This window comes from Pelobates fuscus, chromosome 2, assembly GCF_036172605.1.
Source record: "Pelobates fuscus isolate aPelFus1 chromosome 2, aPelFus1.pri, whole genome shotgun sequence".
Taxonomy (NCBI): domain Eukaryota; kingdom Metazoa; phylum Chordata; class Amphibia; order Anura; family Pelobatidae; genus Pelobates; species Pelobates fuscus.
Genome location: NC_086318.1, coordinates 36,085,505 through 36,102,336, shown reverse-complemented (window position 1 = coordinate 36,102,336; position 16,832 = coordinate 36,085,505). Strand labels below are relative to the sequence as shown.

At 44.4% G+C, this 16,832-nt stretch overlaps 1 protein-coding gene across 1 annotated transcript in view; it reads left to right on the top strand.

The window, feature by feature from the left end:
- Positions 1–868: 868 nt before the first annotated feature.
- The window catches only part of LOC134586524 (cytochrome P450 2K1-like), a 106,027-nt gene continuing 90,063 nt past the window's right edge, over positions 869–16,832 (top strand). The window contains exon 1 of the mRNA XM_063442082.1: positions 869–1,095. Coding sequence (XP_063298152.1) covers positions 901–1,095 — 195 coding nt within the window. The 5' untranslated portion in view covers positions 869–900. The remainder of the gene's footprint in view (positions 1,096–16,832) is intronic.

Genomic DNA, 16,832 nt, shown 5'->3' with positions numbered 1-16,832 from the left:
ATATAGATTTTTACTCTGCCCTTGGAGAGGGAACCTAATAAGTTAGGGTGATTGTTAGGAACACAGGTTTGAATTCCAAACACTATAATGGTCTTTTAATGAGTGAGTAAGCTTTTGTATATTGTATAAGTAGAACTGTCACTTCCTACAATTTTTAATATTAAAAGGACACTATAGTCAACATATAAAAGCAAGCAAGACAGGTCCCCCAGCCTTCTTTCTTGCTTTTATATGAACTTGCCATAAAAAAAACTGTTTCTTTCTTATTGCTTATGCTTTTCACACCCACTCCAGGGGTGACATTGATCTAACTAATCAATATCCTATCCCTAGTAATGCTGGAAAAGTGCATTGGGCATGACTAAAAGATTCACACACTTTGCTACATTCTGACCGGTGGAATGAGTCTGGTCAAAATGATTAATGCAGAGCAGTTTCCTCTCTCCTGCTGCACAGTGATACTATTTCTGACAATAGACTAATCTGAAACTGACGATACATGGATTAGATTAATTATTTATTAAAATATCAGTGTGTCTGCTTATGGCAATGTTTTAGATTATGTTTTGTATTGTGATAAAAGCCTTGCAAAAAAACAAACAAAACCAAAACTTCTAAGTAGCATTTTTGCTGAATTTTAGAAAATCACTTATTTTATTCCAGAGAAATAATATGAAATGTTAATATTGAGGCATCTGTGGTTGTCTCACAAACACCGAGTTACTTATTTATTTATGTGAACCAATTTGATTTTCAGATGCTAGGTTATTGCCCAATATTAACCTCATTTAAATATCCAACAAAGGCGGAGAAAAAAAAGTCTTTATATTCTAAGAGCAGTGTTTTTAAGCAGCAGATAATTGTACCTGTTAACTTGAAGCATCACTAAACACTACAGCAATGGATACAACACTTTACACTGCAATATGTGTAGTTCTGACTTTGGCTGCTCTATATATTTTCAGTATTTCAAGCAACTGGAATAAAAACAGTAAACCCCCCCAAAAAAAATTTCCTCCTGGTCCCAGACGTCTGCCATTCATTGGAAATTTACACAATGTTGATTTAAAGAAACCACATCTGGCTTATTTTAAGGTAAGAAGGTGTCTTTTTAATTAGAGAAAACATTTAGTTTAGAACACTTCCATTCCTATTTTAGTTTTCAGATTACATGCTAAAGTGGAATAAAGATCAGTCTTTCTACTTATTAATACCCCAGGATAAATTCCTTATTTTCTTTATTCTATGTTATGTTTCTAGGGTTCATTCCCAGAGTGAGTGGGTACCACTCATACTGCCCACCTCTGTTGGGAATATTTCTGATACAGGGGATATTAGTCATTTCTTCTAATGCCTACATGCTAAAGTACAATATCTGTATGTCTGTCCTTCTACATATCTAATACTGGCAAAAGTCAAGTTAAATATATGTTGAAAACACAAAAAGAAACATGCTTTTAAAAGTCAATTGGAATTTTAAACATGTTGCGTGAGACCCAGTGGAATTAATTATAAATAAAATTTAATTAAATTAACTGTGAAATAATATAACAATAGTCTTACAAAATTGACTTTTGGGGACATGTATTATTAAATGACAGAAAAAATAGACATCAACAAACCATTAGCACTTATTATATATATAGCACTAGTATTCTAAAATAGAGAGTTAGCAAATGGGAACTATGTTACCATGTTGACTTAATATATTTAACTAATATGTATTTTGTGCAAATGTGCATTTTTATTTACTATTTATTACAGTTGCACAGTTATTTTATTTGTCTTGATTTTGAATGGTTAAGGTGCAAATAAAGAAAATGAGACATGTTATTAAGCAACTTTTTTATTTTCTTGTACCATTCATAGTTTTTATTAATTCATCAATTGAGGCTGATCAGCACATATGCATGTGTGTGTGCACTTTGCTTTTTTTCTTTTTCCCGTTTTACTTTGAATTGTTTTACTTTACATTAATTGTATTCTGTTACTTATATTTATCCAATGGCTGTTCTATTTGTTTCTTATACTGATTCATTAGCAGTAGTGTTGTCGCGAACCCGGAATTTTCGGTTCGCGAACGGCGAACGCGAACTTCCGCAAATGTTCGCGAACCGGCGAACCGCGCGAACCGCCATTGACTTCAATGGGCAGGCAAATTTTAAAAACAACAGGGACTCTTTCTGGCCACAATAGTGATGGAAAAGTTGTTTCAAGGGGACTAACACCTGGACTGTGGCATGCCAGAGGGGGATCCATGGCAAAACTCCCATGGAAAATTGCAAAGTTGATGCAGAGTCTGCTTTTAATCCATAAAGGGCAGAAATCACCTAACATTGACACCTGTCCTCAAAGCCCAGCCCTGATACACACTGACACAGAGCAGAATAGAGACTGTTCCCCCTACATAGGGTCACTTGGCAGATATGGATTGACACCTGTCCTCAAAACCCCTGATACACACTGACACAGAGCAGAATAGAGACTGTTCCCCCTACATAGGGTCACTTGGCAGATATGGATTGACACCTGTCCTCAAAACCCCTGATACACACTGACACAGAGCAGAATAGAGACTGTTCCCTGTCCACAGAGACCATGATACACACTGACACAGAGCAGAATAGAGACTGTTCACCGTCCACAGAGACCATGATACACACTGACACAGAGCAGAATAGAGACTGTTCCCCCTACATAGGGTCACTTGGCAGATATGGATTGACACCTATCCTAATGATCCCTGATACACACTGACACAGAGCAGAATAGAGACTGTTCCCCCTACATAGGGTCACTTGGCAGATATGGATTGACACCTGTCCTCAAAACCCCTGATACACACTGACACAGAGCAGAATAGAGACTGTTCCCCCTACATAGGGTCACTTGGCAGATATGGATTGACACCTGTCCTCAAAACCCCTGATACACACTGACACAGAGCAGAATAGGGACTGTTCCCCCTACATAGGGTCACTTGGCAGATATGGATTGACACCTATCCTAATGATCCCTGATACACAGTGACACAGAGCAGAATAGGGACTGTTCCTCCTACATAGGGTCACTTGGCAGATATGGATTGACAAATCCCTGACAAACAGCTACCACATGCAAGGAAGGCAGCAGGGGCGCAAATGACCCACTCCCGACGCGGGAAGGTAGTGACGACAAATAACAATACAGGACTCTTTAGAGGCCCTGTAATTGTAATCAGTCCACTTGAAATCCTTTAACTTTGATCAATTGGAGGGAAGTCTGGTGCAGAGCCACTGACCCATGCGCAGGGCCAGCCTTAGGCCTTTGGGTGCCCTGTGCAAGAAATCTTCCCGACGTGGGAAGGTAGTGACGACAAATAACAATACAGGACTCTTTAGAGGCACTGTCAAAGCACGCTGGCACAGGTCTGCAGAGCACACGCTGAAGTAGGCCTGAAACACAGACGCTTGCAGACAACTAACTGCTCTTCTATTACAGTGAAAGAAAAATATTTATTTTAAATGTAAAGCTTAACCTATTGTTAAAACAGATATGAGTGGTGGCACTGGGCAAATAGGCACAGTATCCAATGTGAACCTCACACAGAAGCTGGCAGGCAGGCAACTGCTCTTCTATTACAGTGGAAACAAAATTTTGGTTGTAAAAGCACGCTAAAGAGACACCAGATATGATTGGCAACTGTCAAAGCACGCTGGCACAGGTCTGCAGAGCACACGCTGAAGTAGGCCTGAAACACAGACGCTTGCAGACAACTAACTGCTCTTCTTTTTTTTTTTTTTTTTTATTCTTTATTTATTCCAGTACAAGACATCTCAAGCAATTCACATACATCAACTTTGCGATCAGCATAAACAAGCCTATACACTGAGATTAGAACACTTTACATTTGCAAAATAAATTAACAAAAAAGTTCCGTTTTTAGAGATCGCTAAGTATCAGCATGTCCCCGATCTCCAGAGTAAACATCAGTCCAAAGGAGGCTTGGACATCCCGTCTGGGTTTTTTCAATATATAAAACAGTAAACTGATAACAGACATTAACGAAAGATCGTGTTTATAATGCAAAAAGAATATTAGGGACATTACACCCAATCCCCGTGCAGAAAACACAACGTGTCCGCTTATTTTTTTTTCGGGTGTTCCCTACGCATTAGCCGCATGTGCGATCTTGATCAACAAATAAAGATTGTAGAGGTAAAGAAGAAAAGAAGAGCATAAGAGGCACCTCGGAGGATCGAGGACTTAGAAAAAGAGGACATAGGGGTAGGAAAGGTAGGGGGATGGGGGGGTAGGCCGAGGAATAGTGCCCAGGAATAAGGTGCCTGAAAATGTTTTTTTTTTTTTTTTTTTTCGTTTTGTCCCCACTGTCTCCCTCAGTAGGTAATGTTAGCTTTCCCTGTGGCCAGATCAAGGTACTATATTCCACTCCCTTCATTTACTACCCTGCACGCAAGTGGGATCCCTAAGTTTCCCGACCCAGCTCAAGCGTTCGCAGTGCTATTTATCCAGGGGTCCCAGATTTTATCAAATTTCCTCTGTGTCCCCCTGACCTGAGCAGTCAGTTTATCCATCAGGAAAGTATCTCTAATTTTTTGTTTGACGATCGCAATAGTAGGCGAGCTCTTCTGCAGCCACACCTGCGCCAGCGCTCTCCTAGCAGCTAGGTTTATTTTATGGACGAGGTCTTGTTCCGTTTTCGTCCAACCATCTATGGGTCTGGATAGCAGATACACCCATGGATCTAACTTAACCTCCCTTCCACAAACTTCTTGCTGCAGAGCCGCAATCCGTCTCCAATAGGCCTGAGCCTCTACGCAGTCCCACCACATGTGAATATAAGTTCCCTTAAGACCGCAGCCCCTCCAGCAAAGGTCCGTTGGGTTTACCCCCATACGGCACAGTTTCACTGGGGTGGTGTACCACCGAAACATCGTCTTGTAAGATTGTTCCTGCAGAGAGACACAAACCGAAGACTTTGCAGCCATCTCCCAAATATCTTGCCATTCTGCACCCTCTAATATCTCATTGAGGTCTGCCTCCCACTGGTCTGTATACACAAGATCCCCCCATTCCAGAGTGCGTGAGCTTAAATGAGAGTACAAACAGGATATAAGGCCTGTCGGGAACTGTTCCCTTTTGCACATCTTTTCAAAGAAAGTCAACGGAGTCAGCGCTGCCGTTTTGATCCAGGGATCACAAGCAAAGTCTCTGAGCTGAAGATACCTAAAATAGTCAAATGGACGCAGCGGAACTCTGCTCCGCAACGCATCGAACGTAATAAAGGATCCATTTTCAAACAATTCACAAAACCTTTGCAACCCCGCGTTCTCAATACCCTTGAGATCTCGGGGATACAATCCTGGCGAAAAAGCCTTGTTTCTCAAGAAAGGGGTCATGGGCGATAGGGCAGAGGTCAGGCCATATTTAACGGCGGCAGAGTCCCAAATCTTAAGGGAGCCGTGTATCGCCGGGCACGCCACTCGATCAATTGGTCTTTGTTCTTTATGGGTCCACATAAGGAATTGAGGTAGGTCCTGGCCCATCATAGAGGACTCCAAATCTACCCACCTCCTTTCCTCTGGGGGTGAGTGCCACAAAGCTATTTGAGCCAACTGGGCCGCCACGTAGTAATAGTAAAGGTTCGGAAGGCCAAGGCCTCCCCTATCCTTTGCTCTATATAGAACGTTGCGAGAGATTCTATGGCGCCTATTTTGCCAAACAAACTTGCCTATGGCCTGTTGAAGCGGCCCCAAGTTAGATTTTGTCACATGGACCAGAAGAGCCTGGAACAAGAAAAGTATCCGAGGCAGTACATTCATTTTCACTGTGTGTATCCTTCCGATCCACGAGATCGGCTTATGAATCCAATTTTCCATGTCGATGATCAACTGTCTTATCAGCGGAATATAATTCTGCTGATATAGTTGGGAGGGGTCCGCCGTCAACCAGATGCCTAAGTATTTGATCTGACTTTTCTCCATTCGGATATGGTAAGTCTCCGCTATAAACGAAACCTCGGCTTCTGGTACGCCTATAGGAATCGCACTCGATTTTCCCAAATTGACTTTATAGCCAGCAACTTCGCCGTACACCGTTAATATCTCAGTAAGAGCCGCCATGGAAGCTTTCGAGTCAGTGAGCGTCAGCAATACATCGTCCGCTGAATCCCGAGACCACATATTGCGAATTCCCTACAGTAACTCCTTTGATACCCGGGGCCCCCCGTATAGCGTGTAAGAGGGGTTCCAGCGAGAGGACAAACAGCAGTGGCGAAAGTGGGCATCTGTCAGACCTTCCGGCATTCGCTAACCGTGGACTTCCGGGTAGACGGAGCGCGGCCACTCCCCCTCCTCTGACGCGGTTGCTCCCAGGATACATAGGGAGACCGCGTCAACACCACAGTGCTGGATCAACTTGAAAGCTCCCGCGAAACTTCAAAATCTGAATTACCTATTACCTCTACTGTGTATCGGACCCGGACTGTTTAATCGTTTACCCTCCTTCTCCTCTCCTACGACCTCGGAACTGTTTTCGGATATTCTCTTGCTTGCTGTAACTCGATCCACTGTGGGAATCTATCTCACCAATTTGGACTAGCACTCCTACAAAAGCTAAGTAAACAAATTGGCTCAAGCTGGATAATACCTATCTTACTTCTCTGCTTACTCACTATCATCTCCACCTAAACTAATAACTTTGTTTCCAACAATTACTAATAAATCAACTGCCACTTATTATATCTATTTGGGAACTCCTCTCTGGTTGGACTAATTCTGCCTTACCCTAAACCCACTGCAACTCTGCTGCTGCTTATTTTCTGCCAGGAATTAAAGAGACAGTTCAATTTGATTATTTCTTTATTTAAAGCAATAAAACATTCTCAGTTTCAGTTATCTGCAGTTGTGTTCCATCTTGTCAATAATTGAGCGTTACAGCATCCCTGTCTCGTGCCGTTGCTCAAGCGAAACGGAGCGACTCGCGCTCCTGAGATCTGTATCTGCGCCTTAACGTTGGAGTACATCGCCTGAACAGCAGTCACAAATCTGCCCGGCAAGCCGAAGTGGTATAATACTTCGAATAAATAATCCCACTTGACCCTGTCGAACGCCTTCTCGGCATCTAGTGACAGCATCAGTGTCGGGGTGCCCCTCGCAACCTGTCTCCCTATTAGGTCAATATTACGCCTCGTGTTTTCAAAAAGCTGTCGACCTGGAATAAAGCCAACCTGGTCCGGATGTATCAGGCCTGTAAGGAGCGGGTTCAATCTGCCTGCCAAAACATTAGCTAGAATTTTAGAGTCGTGATTTATTAGAGATATCGGGCGAAAATTTTCCGGAGCCGAGTCGTCCTTCCCTGGTTTAGGCAACAGAACAATATTGGCTAAAGACATCTCCCTATCAGGTGTCCCTCCATCCATCAAGTCATTGAGCCAGGGTTCCAAGTGGGGCAGAACCTCTTCACGGAAGGTCTTATAGTAGCTGCCATCAAAACCATCAGGGCCCGGCGCTTTGTTGCTCTTCAAGGCGGAAATTGCTGCATCAATTTCGTCAGCTGTAATAGGATTCTCCAAGGCCGCCGAGGCGACCATATCCAGCTTTGGAAGGTGTGACCGAGAGAGGAAAGCCCGTATCTTATCTAGGGCCCGACCTGAGTCCGCGCCGTCCTCCGCAGAGTGATTATAGAGCTTAGTGAAAAAATCCGTAAACACTTTGGCTATCTCTGTGGGGTTCGTCTGATATTTTCCCGCTGCATTTTTGATCCTCGTGATATGAGTACCCCGTTGCCGCAGACGAAGGGACCTCGCCAACAAAGTATCCATCTTGTTCGCCTTTTCATAGTAGTTGCGTTTGGACCATACGATAGCTCTCGCGGTGTCGTCTAGAAGCAGTTCCCTGATCGAGTGCCGTACGTCTTGTACCAATAATAAGTTAGGAGGCGTAGGGTCCGACTTATGCCGTTGTTCTGCCGTTCTTAAAGTTGCCAGCAAGGACGTTAATAGTTGAGACTTCCGCCTTTTCTGCAGCGTCGCTTCCCTAATCAGAATACCCCTAATAACAGACTTATGAGCCGCCCACATCGTGGTTTTCGAAACCCCCGACTCCGCTTCTCTGTTGAAGTAATCCTTGAGTTCTCTACGGACGACGTCGACGACTCCTGGGTCCTGAAGTAAGGATCTATTTAGCTTCCAGGACCAAGGGGATGCCACACTCAGTTTATCCAAGGTAAGGGAGACATCAGCGTGATCTGACCACGTTATGGAACCCACCGTGGATTCCGAGACCTTGGGAATAGCTAGTGAGTTCACCAAAAAGAGGTCTATCCTAGAATACGTACCGTGAGGTGACGAATAAAACGTATAGTCAATATCGTCAGTATGTTGTGCCCTCCATATGTCTACCAATCCTGTTTGCTGCATGAACGTGTGCAGTAATTTGTCCTGCCCCCCCCCCTCCTGTGAGACCGCGGAGCTCCCCTACACGGCCCCCTATCCATTGCTGGGGTCGGAGCAGCGTTAAAGTCCCCCCTACCACAGCGATACCGTGTGGCAGCGTGAGCACCATGTGCGTCAGTTCCGCCCAGAAATCTCTGGCTGGCTCATTAGGGGCATAGACATTAAGGAAATGTACAGCCTGGGAATGTAAGGACCCCGAGACCATAACGTAGCGTCCACCCGGGTCCGTACTAACCTTGCTAACCCTGAACGGGCATCTATGATGCACAAGAATGGCGACGCCATTTCTCTTATTAAGGGCTCTGGCTTCGTACGTGGTCCTAAATGTATGGTCCTTAAGAGCAAACTTTGCCGATTTTGGCAAGTGTGTCTCCTGCAGGAAAGCAATGTCGGGGTTCATGCGTTTTAGCTCCCTAAACATAAGTCTTCTTTTATTCGGGGCATTCAGGCCCTTAACATTGAGGGATATTAGTTTCACAGGCATGAGTTATCCTGCAAGATATCTCTGAGTTTAAGCAGTTCGATACGTCTAAACATGGACAAGTAGAACAGGGCAACCATCGACTCCCCCCCCAGAGGAGACATAAAAGGAGAAAGGGTAATAGGGAATGAAAACAGAGAAAGTAGAAAAGAGAAAAGAAGAAAAGAACCAAACACTATGTACATATATCGCCTGGTCTCACCTATTGCCAGGCGTAATGGGGGTAGATGTCCCAACATCCCCAGAAAGACTAAAGACCCCTGGGATGTTAGGGACATGGACCAGCCAAAAAAGACACTACTAGAGTGTCATCTTCATCACAATAAAAAAGATAACATATTTATAACCTGCGCTACCATGCAGGGTGAGCAAGGCTACTATTAAGGGCACAGCAAAGGGCGCAATCTGGAATGCTAGGGTAGGGCATGAAACTCAGTACACTTCATTGCTACAACTAATACTATATTTTCAATTGTATTTTTTTTTTCTCCTTTCCATTTATTGTTGTTTCCCTTTTTTTATTGTAATATATTTTTGGGGGTTATTATTTTTTTTCTTTTTTTTTTTTTTTTTTTTTTAAATATTTTTTTCTTTTTTTCCTTTTTTTCTTTATTTTTTTCTTTTTTTTTTGCTGCTTGCCTGGGGAGGGGGGTCCCAGCGGAAATCAGGGGGAGGGAGAGGTCTCAGCGCAAAACGCTGTGGCATGAGGGACCTAGAAGAGACACAGCGCTGTAACTCGCTCTAATACAATGCACACAAAAGTGTTGACCGCCGTCCCTTGACGTACAGGGGGGCTCCAGGATCCACTATGGGACAGAGAGCTGGACACATGAAACAATGGTGAGGAGAAAGCGGGAGTGTATGACCCCGCCAAACAAGGGACCCCCTGACACATTAAAACAGTTATTCCTCCCAGATGACCCCCACCCGCCGACGGGGGGATGATACAGAAGGAAGCCCCAGTCGTCGTGCCCCTCGCCCCCGCCGCCCTCCCCCCCCCCTCCACCACAGCACCGACCACCAGGGGTTCCATCTAGGTGCCCCACGACTCACCCCGCCGGCCCAAAGGAAGGATCCCCTCTGGGCCAAGCAGAGCAGGTCCCGCGAGCCTCCCAACGCAAGCCACCGCACCCAGCAGGCACCCAAACACACCCCAATAAAAACGATCTCAGGGCCAAGGCATAAATACATAACATCACACAGTGGAATAGCCAGGTGCCCGCCCCCCCCGCCCCCCGAATAAACACAAGTATGAACATAAGCCAGTCCCCAGGAGGAGTCAATGCCGCGATGTGCGGAAGTTCCATGGCCCACTCCGAGGCAGTGGTAGGGAGGAGTAGTGGTGAATAAAAGCCCATTCACCCCATCTCCCAACGGCCCCTCCGCCCACAAAAAGGAATATCGACCCCACCCAGCTCCGCTGCCCTCAGACAACAGGAGAGGGACAGTGAAGGAAAAACACACAAAAAAACACAAAAAACAAAAACAACCCCAGTCCGGCTCGATGAAAAAAAAAACAAAAAACTAAGAAAAACAACCCTAACCCACCCAACGAGGGGAGGATGCCCCCCAAACACGCCAAATTCCGGCAATAACCCTTGCAGCCCTAACTGCTGCTCCCATTCTGAGCCCCCATGACGACACCCCGTATCAGGCTAGGCCCCAGGACCCGCCATCCCACACGCATCCTACATACCATCCCCTGGGCTTTCAGCCGGCGCGCTCCCCTTCCAGCTGACTCCCCGAGCATCCGGACCTGCCGAGATCCGTGTGCCTCACTCACCCGCCTCGTACCACTCGCGTGGGAGGGGGCACAGCACCTCCTCAGCCTGAGAGAGCTCCATCAACGGTACAGGATCTCGTATGTCAAGACCCTTCAGGAATTCCACCGGGTCACCATCCGCATGCAGAATTTTAGTGCGACCATCTCGAAAGGCTAGCAGCCGGAACGGGATGCCCCAGGCATATTTCACACCGTGTTTCTGCAGTAGCCCCGTCACCGGGCGCCACAGCCTTCGCTTTTGGAGGGTAGCCGGAGTCAGATCATGGAACGTGGTAAGTTCCGCCTCACCAAATCGGATAGGGCTTTCCCTCCCACGCAGCATGAGGGCTTCTTTCGTCCGGTAAAACAGGAATTTGATAATCACGTCCCTCGGGCGCTCTCTCTATGTGCCATTGATGGTCCGGCACGTTTGGCAGCAGAGGCCTTAGGATCTTGGTCACGACATCCATCAGCGGGCCTTCCCCCTCCTGTTCAGGGAGGCCCCGAAGCCTGATATTATTTCTCCGGGACCTGTTCCCCAGATCATCCAGGGAAGATTCCACTGCAGTCAATCTAGCGGAGAGCCAGTTAATCTGGGCTGAGGCAGTGTTGTGGGCCACGGCCGTGGACTCCACACGCTGCTCAAGCATCGCTGTCCTCGCCCCCAAGGCCTGGATCTCGGCTTTAACTTCGTGGGTGTTCCTGGTGATCTCGGCCGCCAGGTAGCCCCGGACCTCTGCCAACTTAGCCAAAATCTGAGCAGCGTTGGCCTCAGAGATACCCGAGGCCGCCGCCGCGCCTGGGCTGGGAGGGGAGCGAGGCGCCATCGGGCTCTCCCGTCCGCCATCTTGAGTGCTTGATCGCATGGCGCGGGAGGCAGCGAACAAGTCGGACACCGTCGCTCCCTGCTCCACCGGCTTTCTGGGCTGTTTCTTCTGGGCACGTTTGTCCATATCGACTCCCCAACAACGTACTTCGGTCAGGTAAGCCTTTCAGGCTTTTTTTATGCTGTAGTTAGCAATTGGCCTCGTGGTCCTAGCGGAGCTTCACTTGGACACGTCCATCTTGCTCCGGCTTCAGGCCACGTCCCCACTATTTCTATTACAGTGAAAAAAAATTATTTCTTTTAAATCGAAAGCTTAACCAATTGTTAAAACAGATATGAGTGGTGGCACTGGGCAAATAGGCACAGTATCCAATGTGAACCTCACACAGAAGCTGGCAGGCAGGCAACTGCTCTTCTATTACAGTGGAAACAACATTTTGGTTGTAAAAGCACGCTATAGAGACACCAGATATGATTGGCAACTGTCAAAGCACGCTGGCACAGGTCTGCAGAGCACACGCTGAAGTAGGCCTGAAACACAGACGCTTGCAGACAACTAACTGCTTTTCTATTACAGTGAAAAAAAAATATTTATTTTAAATGTAAAGCTTAACCTATTGTTAAAACAGATATGAGTGGTGGCACTGGGCAAATAGGCACAGTATCCAATGTGAACCTCACACAGAAGCTGGCAGGCAGGCAACTGCTCTTCTATTACAGTGAAAAAAAAAATATTTATTTTAAATGTAAAGCTTAACCTATTGTTAAAACAGATATGAGTGGTGGCACTGGGCAAATAGGCACAGTATCCAATGTGAACCTCACACAGAAGCTGGCAGGCAGGCAACTGCTCTTCTATTACAGTGAAAAAAAAATATTTATTTTAAATGTAAAGCTTAACCTATTGTTAAAACAGATATGAGTGGTGGCACTGGGCAAATAGGCACAGTATCCAATGTGAACCTCACACAGAAGCTGGCAGGCAGGCAACTGCTCTTCTATTACAGTGAAAAAAAAATATTTATTTTAAATGTAAAGCTTAACCTATTGTTAAAACAGACATGAGTGGTGGCACTGGGCAAATAGGCACAGTATCCAATGTGAACCTCACACAGAAGCTGGCAGGCAGGCAACTGCTCTTCTATTACAGTGAAAAAAAAATATTTATTTTAAATGTAAAGCTTAACCTATTGTTAAAACAGATATGAGTGGTGGCACTGGGCAAATAGGCACAGTATCCAATGTGAACCTCACACAGAAGCTGGCAGGCAGGCAACTGCTCTTCTATTACAGTGAAAAAAAAAATATTTATTTTAAATGTAAAGCTTAACCTATTGTTAAAACAGATATGAGTGGTGGCACTGGGCAAATAGGCACAGTATCCAATGTGAACCTCACACAGAAGCTGGCAGGCAGGCAACTGCTCTTCTATTACAGTGAAAAAAAAATATTTATTTTAAATGTAAAGCTTAACCTATTGTTAAAACAGATATGAGTGGTGGCACTGGGCAAATAGGCACAGTATCCAATGTGAACCTCACACAGAAGCTGGCAGGCAGGCAACTGCTCTTCTATTACAGTGAAAAAAAAATATTTATTTTAAATGTAAAGCTTAACCTATTGTTAAAACAGACATGAGTGGTGGCACTGGGCAAATAGGCACAGTATCCAATGTGAACCTCACACAGAAGCTGGCAGGCAGGCAACTGCTCTTCTATTACAGTGAAAAAAAAATATTTATTTTAAATGTAAAGCTTAACCTATTGTTAAAACAGATATGAGTGGTGGCACTGGGCAAATAGGCACAGTATCCAATGTGAACCTCACACAGAAGCTGGCAGGCAGGCACCTGCAATTACATTACACAGGAAAAAAAAAAAAAAAAGCAGCCTGATGTTATAGCCCTAAAAAGGGCTTTTTGGGGTGCTGTCCTTACAGCAGAGATCAGATGAGTCCTTCAGGATTGTAGTGGACACTGAATACCCTAGCCTAGCTATCAATTTCCCTATGTAATCAGCAGCAGCTAAACTTTCCCTCCTCTCACTAAGCATGCATCTTCCGAATGAATCGAAAATGGATGCTGGGAGGGAGGTTGGAGGGTGTGGAAGGGAGGGAGTGCTGCTGATTGGCTGGAATGTGTCTGCTGACCGAGAGGCACAGGGTCAAAGTTTGCCCAATGATGATGAATAGGGGCGGATCGAACTGCGCATGTGTCCGCCCGCCGTGGCGAACGCGAACACGCTAATTTCGCCGGGAACTGTTCGCCGGCGGACAGTTCGGTACATCACTAATTAGCAGTACAGATGGGATTGGATCTGTACACCAGATTATTTGCGTACGATTATGCATATGATTGAGTAACAAACTTTGATTAGTGGATACAATTTCATGTCCTTTAAATAAAAATCACCATATGCCTATGAATTAAGACTTAGAAAAGCCTAAAAATATTAAAGCAATTTCTCTTTACTCTGCTACCGTCCCTCCATATCAAGTATCATTTTTTTTTTTTTTAATATAAGGATTTCATGAGGAATCTTATTTTGGAGGTTTGTAAGTAGTAGCAAATCATATCTCGTCTTGTTTAGTCTTTCTGTAGTAGCTAATAGTAGGATCAACACAGAATAAACAATAGGAGAAAAAATGTATAGTGAGCTAACTGAGTATTAACCCCTTAAGGACCAAACATCTTGAATAAAATGGAATCATGACATGTCACACATGTCATGTGTCCTTAATGGGTTAAAGGTTAAGGGAGTAAGAGTTCAGGATGATTGGGTTATGAGAACAGAAGTATAAAAAAGATGATAATGTAAGTAGGGACAAATAAATATAATTGTAAATAGAATTCTTCTAAAATTGCAGTATCAATCAAGGAGACATAGATCTTTCATTATTTATAGAGAGACAACATATTCATTAGAACTTTATAATTATAGAACGGGGATATTTAGAGGTAAAGAAGGTCCTGCTCAAAAGAGTCTACAATCTATGAGAATTTAAAGGAGGTAGATATACTTTATATCACTAGGTGTCTTGCCCAAGGACACCTACTGGTGAGGGGGTTTGACCAGGATTTAAACTTGGTTTCCCAGTTTTAAAGCAGAGATACTCTAACCAGTTAAACACAAGGAAGAATGAGGAAAGGGGAAGGATAAGGAGGGGGGGGGGGGGTGATTCCATTTCTGTTGAGGATACCCTATGCTCACATTTTGCAGCTTTCTTTGTAGCTGAGCCAATAGTCCCTCACCTTAAGGAAGTTAACTTATCCATTAGGAAGTTTTCCTAAATTTTAGTAATGACATCCTGGATTGAGGGGATAGAATCCATTAACCTTTTAGCTACTATCACCCAGCAGTTTAATTTTATCAAATTGCTTGAGTAATTCGAGAGCCAGTCTACAGGGTGAAACAAGAGGTATGCCAGGGGCACACACAGGTATTTGTGTGAGTAATAGTAATGACATGATATAAAGTCATAGTGGTAGTTTGGATGAGTAGTTACAGTGCCACTGGTTATAGAACATGTATTCCTCTATTTGCAGTTGCCTGTAGTGATGTCGCGAACATGAAATTTTCCGTTCGCGAAAGGCGAACGCGAACTTCGCAAATGTTCGCAAACGGGCGAACCCGGCGAACCGCCATAGACTTCAATAGGTACAGGGACTCTTTTCTGGCCACAATAGTGATGGGAAAGTTGTTTCAAGGGGACTAACACCTGGACTGTGGCATGCCGGAGGGGGATCCATGGCAAAACTCCCATGGAAAATTACATAGTTGATGCAGAGTCTGGTTTTAATCCATAAAGGGCATAAATCACCTAACATTCCTAAATTGTTTGGAATAACGTGCTTTAAAACATCAGGTATGATGTTGTATCGATCACGTAGTGTAAGGGTTATGACCGCTTCACAGTGACAGACCAAACTCCCCGTTTAACGCACCGCAAACAACCGCAAACAGTTCATTTGCACAACCGCAAACTCCCCATTTGCACAAGGTTGGATACCAAGCTAGCCATGTCCCGTTCCTTGTCCTCACTGATGTCATTGAAGGTCTCTTCCTCCACCCAGCCACGTATAACACCAAGGGTCCCCGAAAGGTGACAACAAACCCCCTGTATTTTTTTTTTTTTAAATGTACACTACTGTTACACCAGATATGAGTTGCACTGGTGTGACACTGTGCCCTAGCAGGCCCTGAAACGCACACATGTGAAGGAAACTGACTGCTATTATATTACAGTCAAAAAACATTTTTTTTCTTTTAATGCAAGCTATTGTGACACCAGATATGAGTGGTGGCACTGGGACCACCTTGAAAATATTGGATATCGCTAAAAATCACGATCACTATATACTTTCTCTACAAACCTCTAAAACGAACCAAACTACTCATCCATCCGCTATACCACTTTATCCCACCTAGAACTAGTGCCCAGTTAAAATACTTGACTCTTACTTACCCACACTCAGTCATGCCACACACATTTCACCACTACTCTCACTGAATCCCTCTGACTACGGCTAAATGAATCTTCTACATCAGAACACTACTCCTAAGATTGGGTTGTATCCATGTCTCGGGTCTTTCATTTAGAATAGGGGCAGCTTCGGTCTCCTTCAACACTGACACTCCAGTGCATATTATTAAAAGATTGGGCAGATGGAAATCCTCAGTCTACAACCAATATATTCCTCATCCCGAGAAAGAAATGAGGAAAGCTTTTAAAAGTTTGGCTTTGTAAATTTGATGCAATAAGTGTGTTTTTCTTTAATACCTTTTCACCCTCTTTGCATGAACCCGATTTACATATATTACTTATATGTTTCTGAACATATTTATTATATTATTCACTCACTCACTCTCTGGGCTGGCCTAAGACATCATGCTGCCTAGGTCCAACGATAAATGACTATGGGGGATAATGTATAATAAACAAAGGTTACTGGCTATGGGGGGGATAATGAATAATAAACACAGGTTACTGGCGATGGGAGGGATAATATATAATAAACACAGGTTACTGGCTATGGGGGAGATAATGTATAATAAGCACAGGTTACTGGCTATGGGGGGATAATGTATAATAAACACAGGTTACTGGCTATGGGAGGATAATGTATAATAAACACAGGTTACTGGCTATGGGGGATAATGTATAATAAACACAGGTTACTGGCTATGGGGGATAATGTAGAATAAACACAGGTTACTAGCTATAGGGGGATAATGTATAATAAACACAGGTTACTGGCTATGGGGGGATAATGTATAATAAACACAGGTTACTGGCTATGGGGGATAAT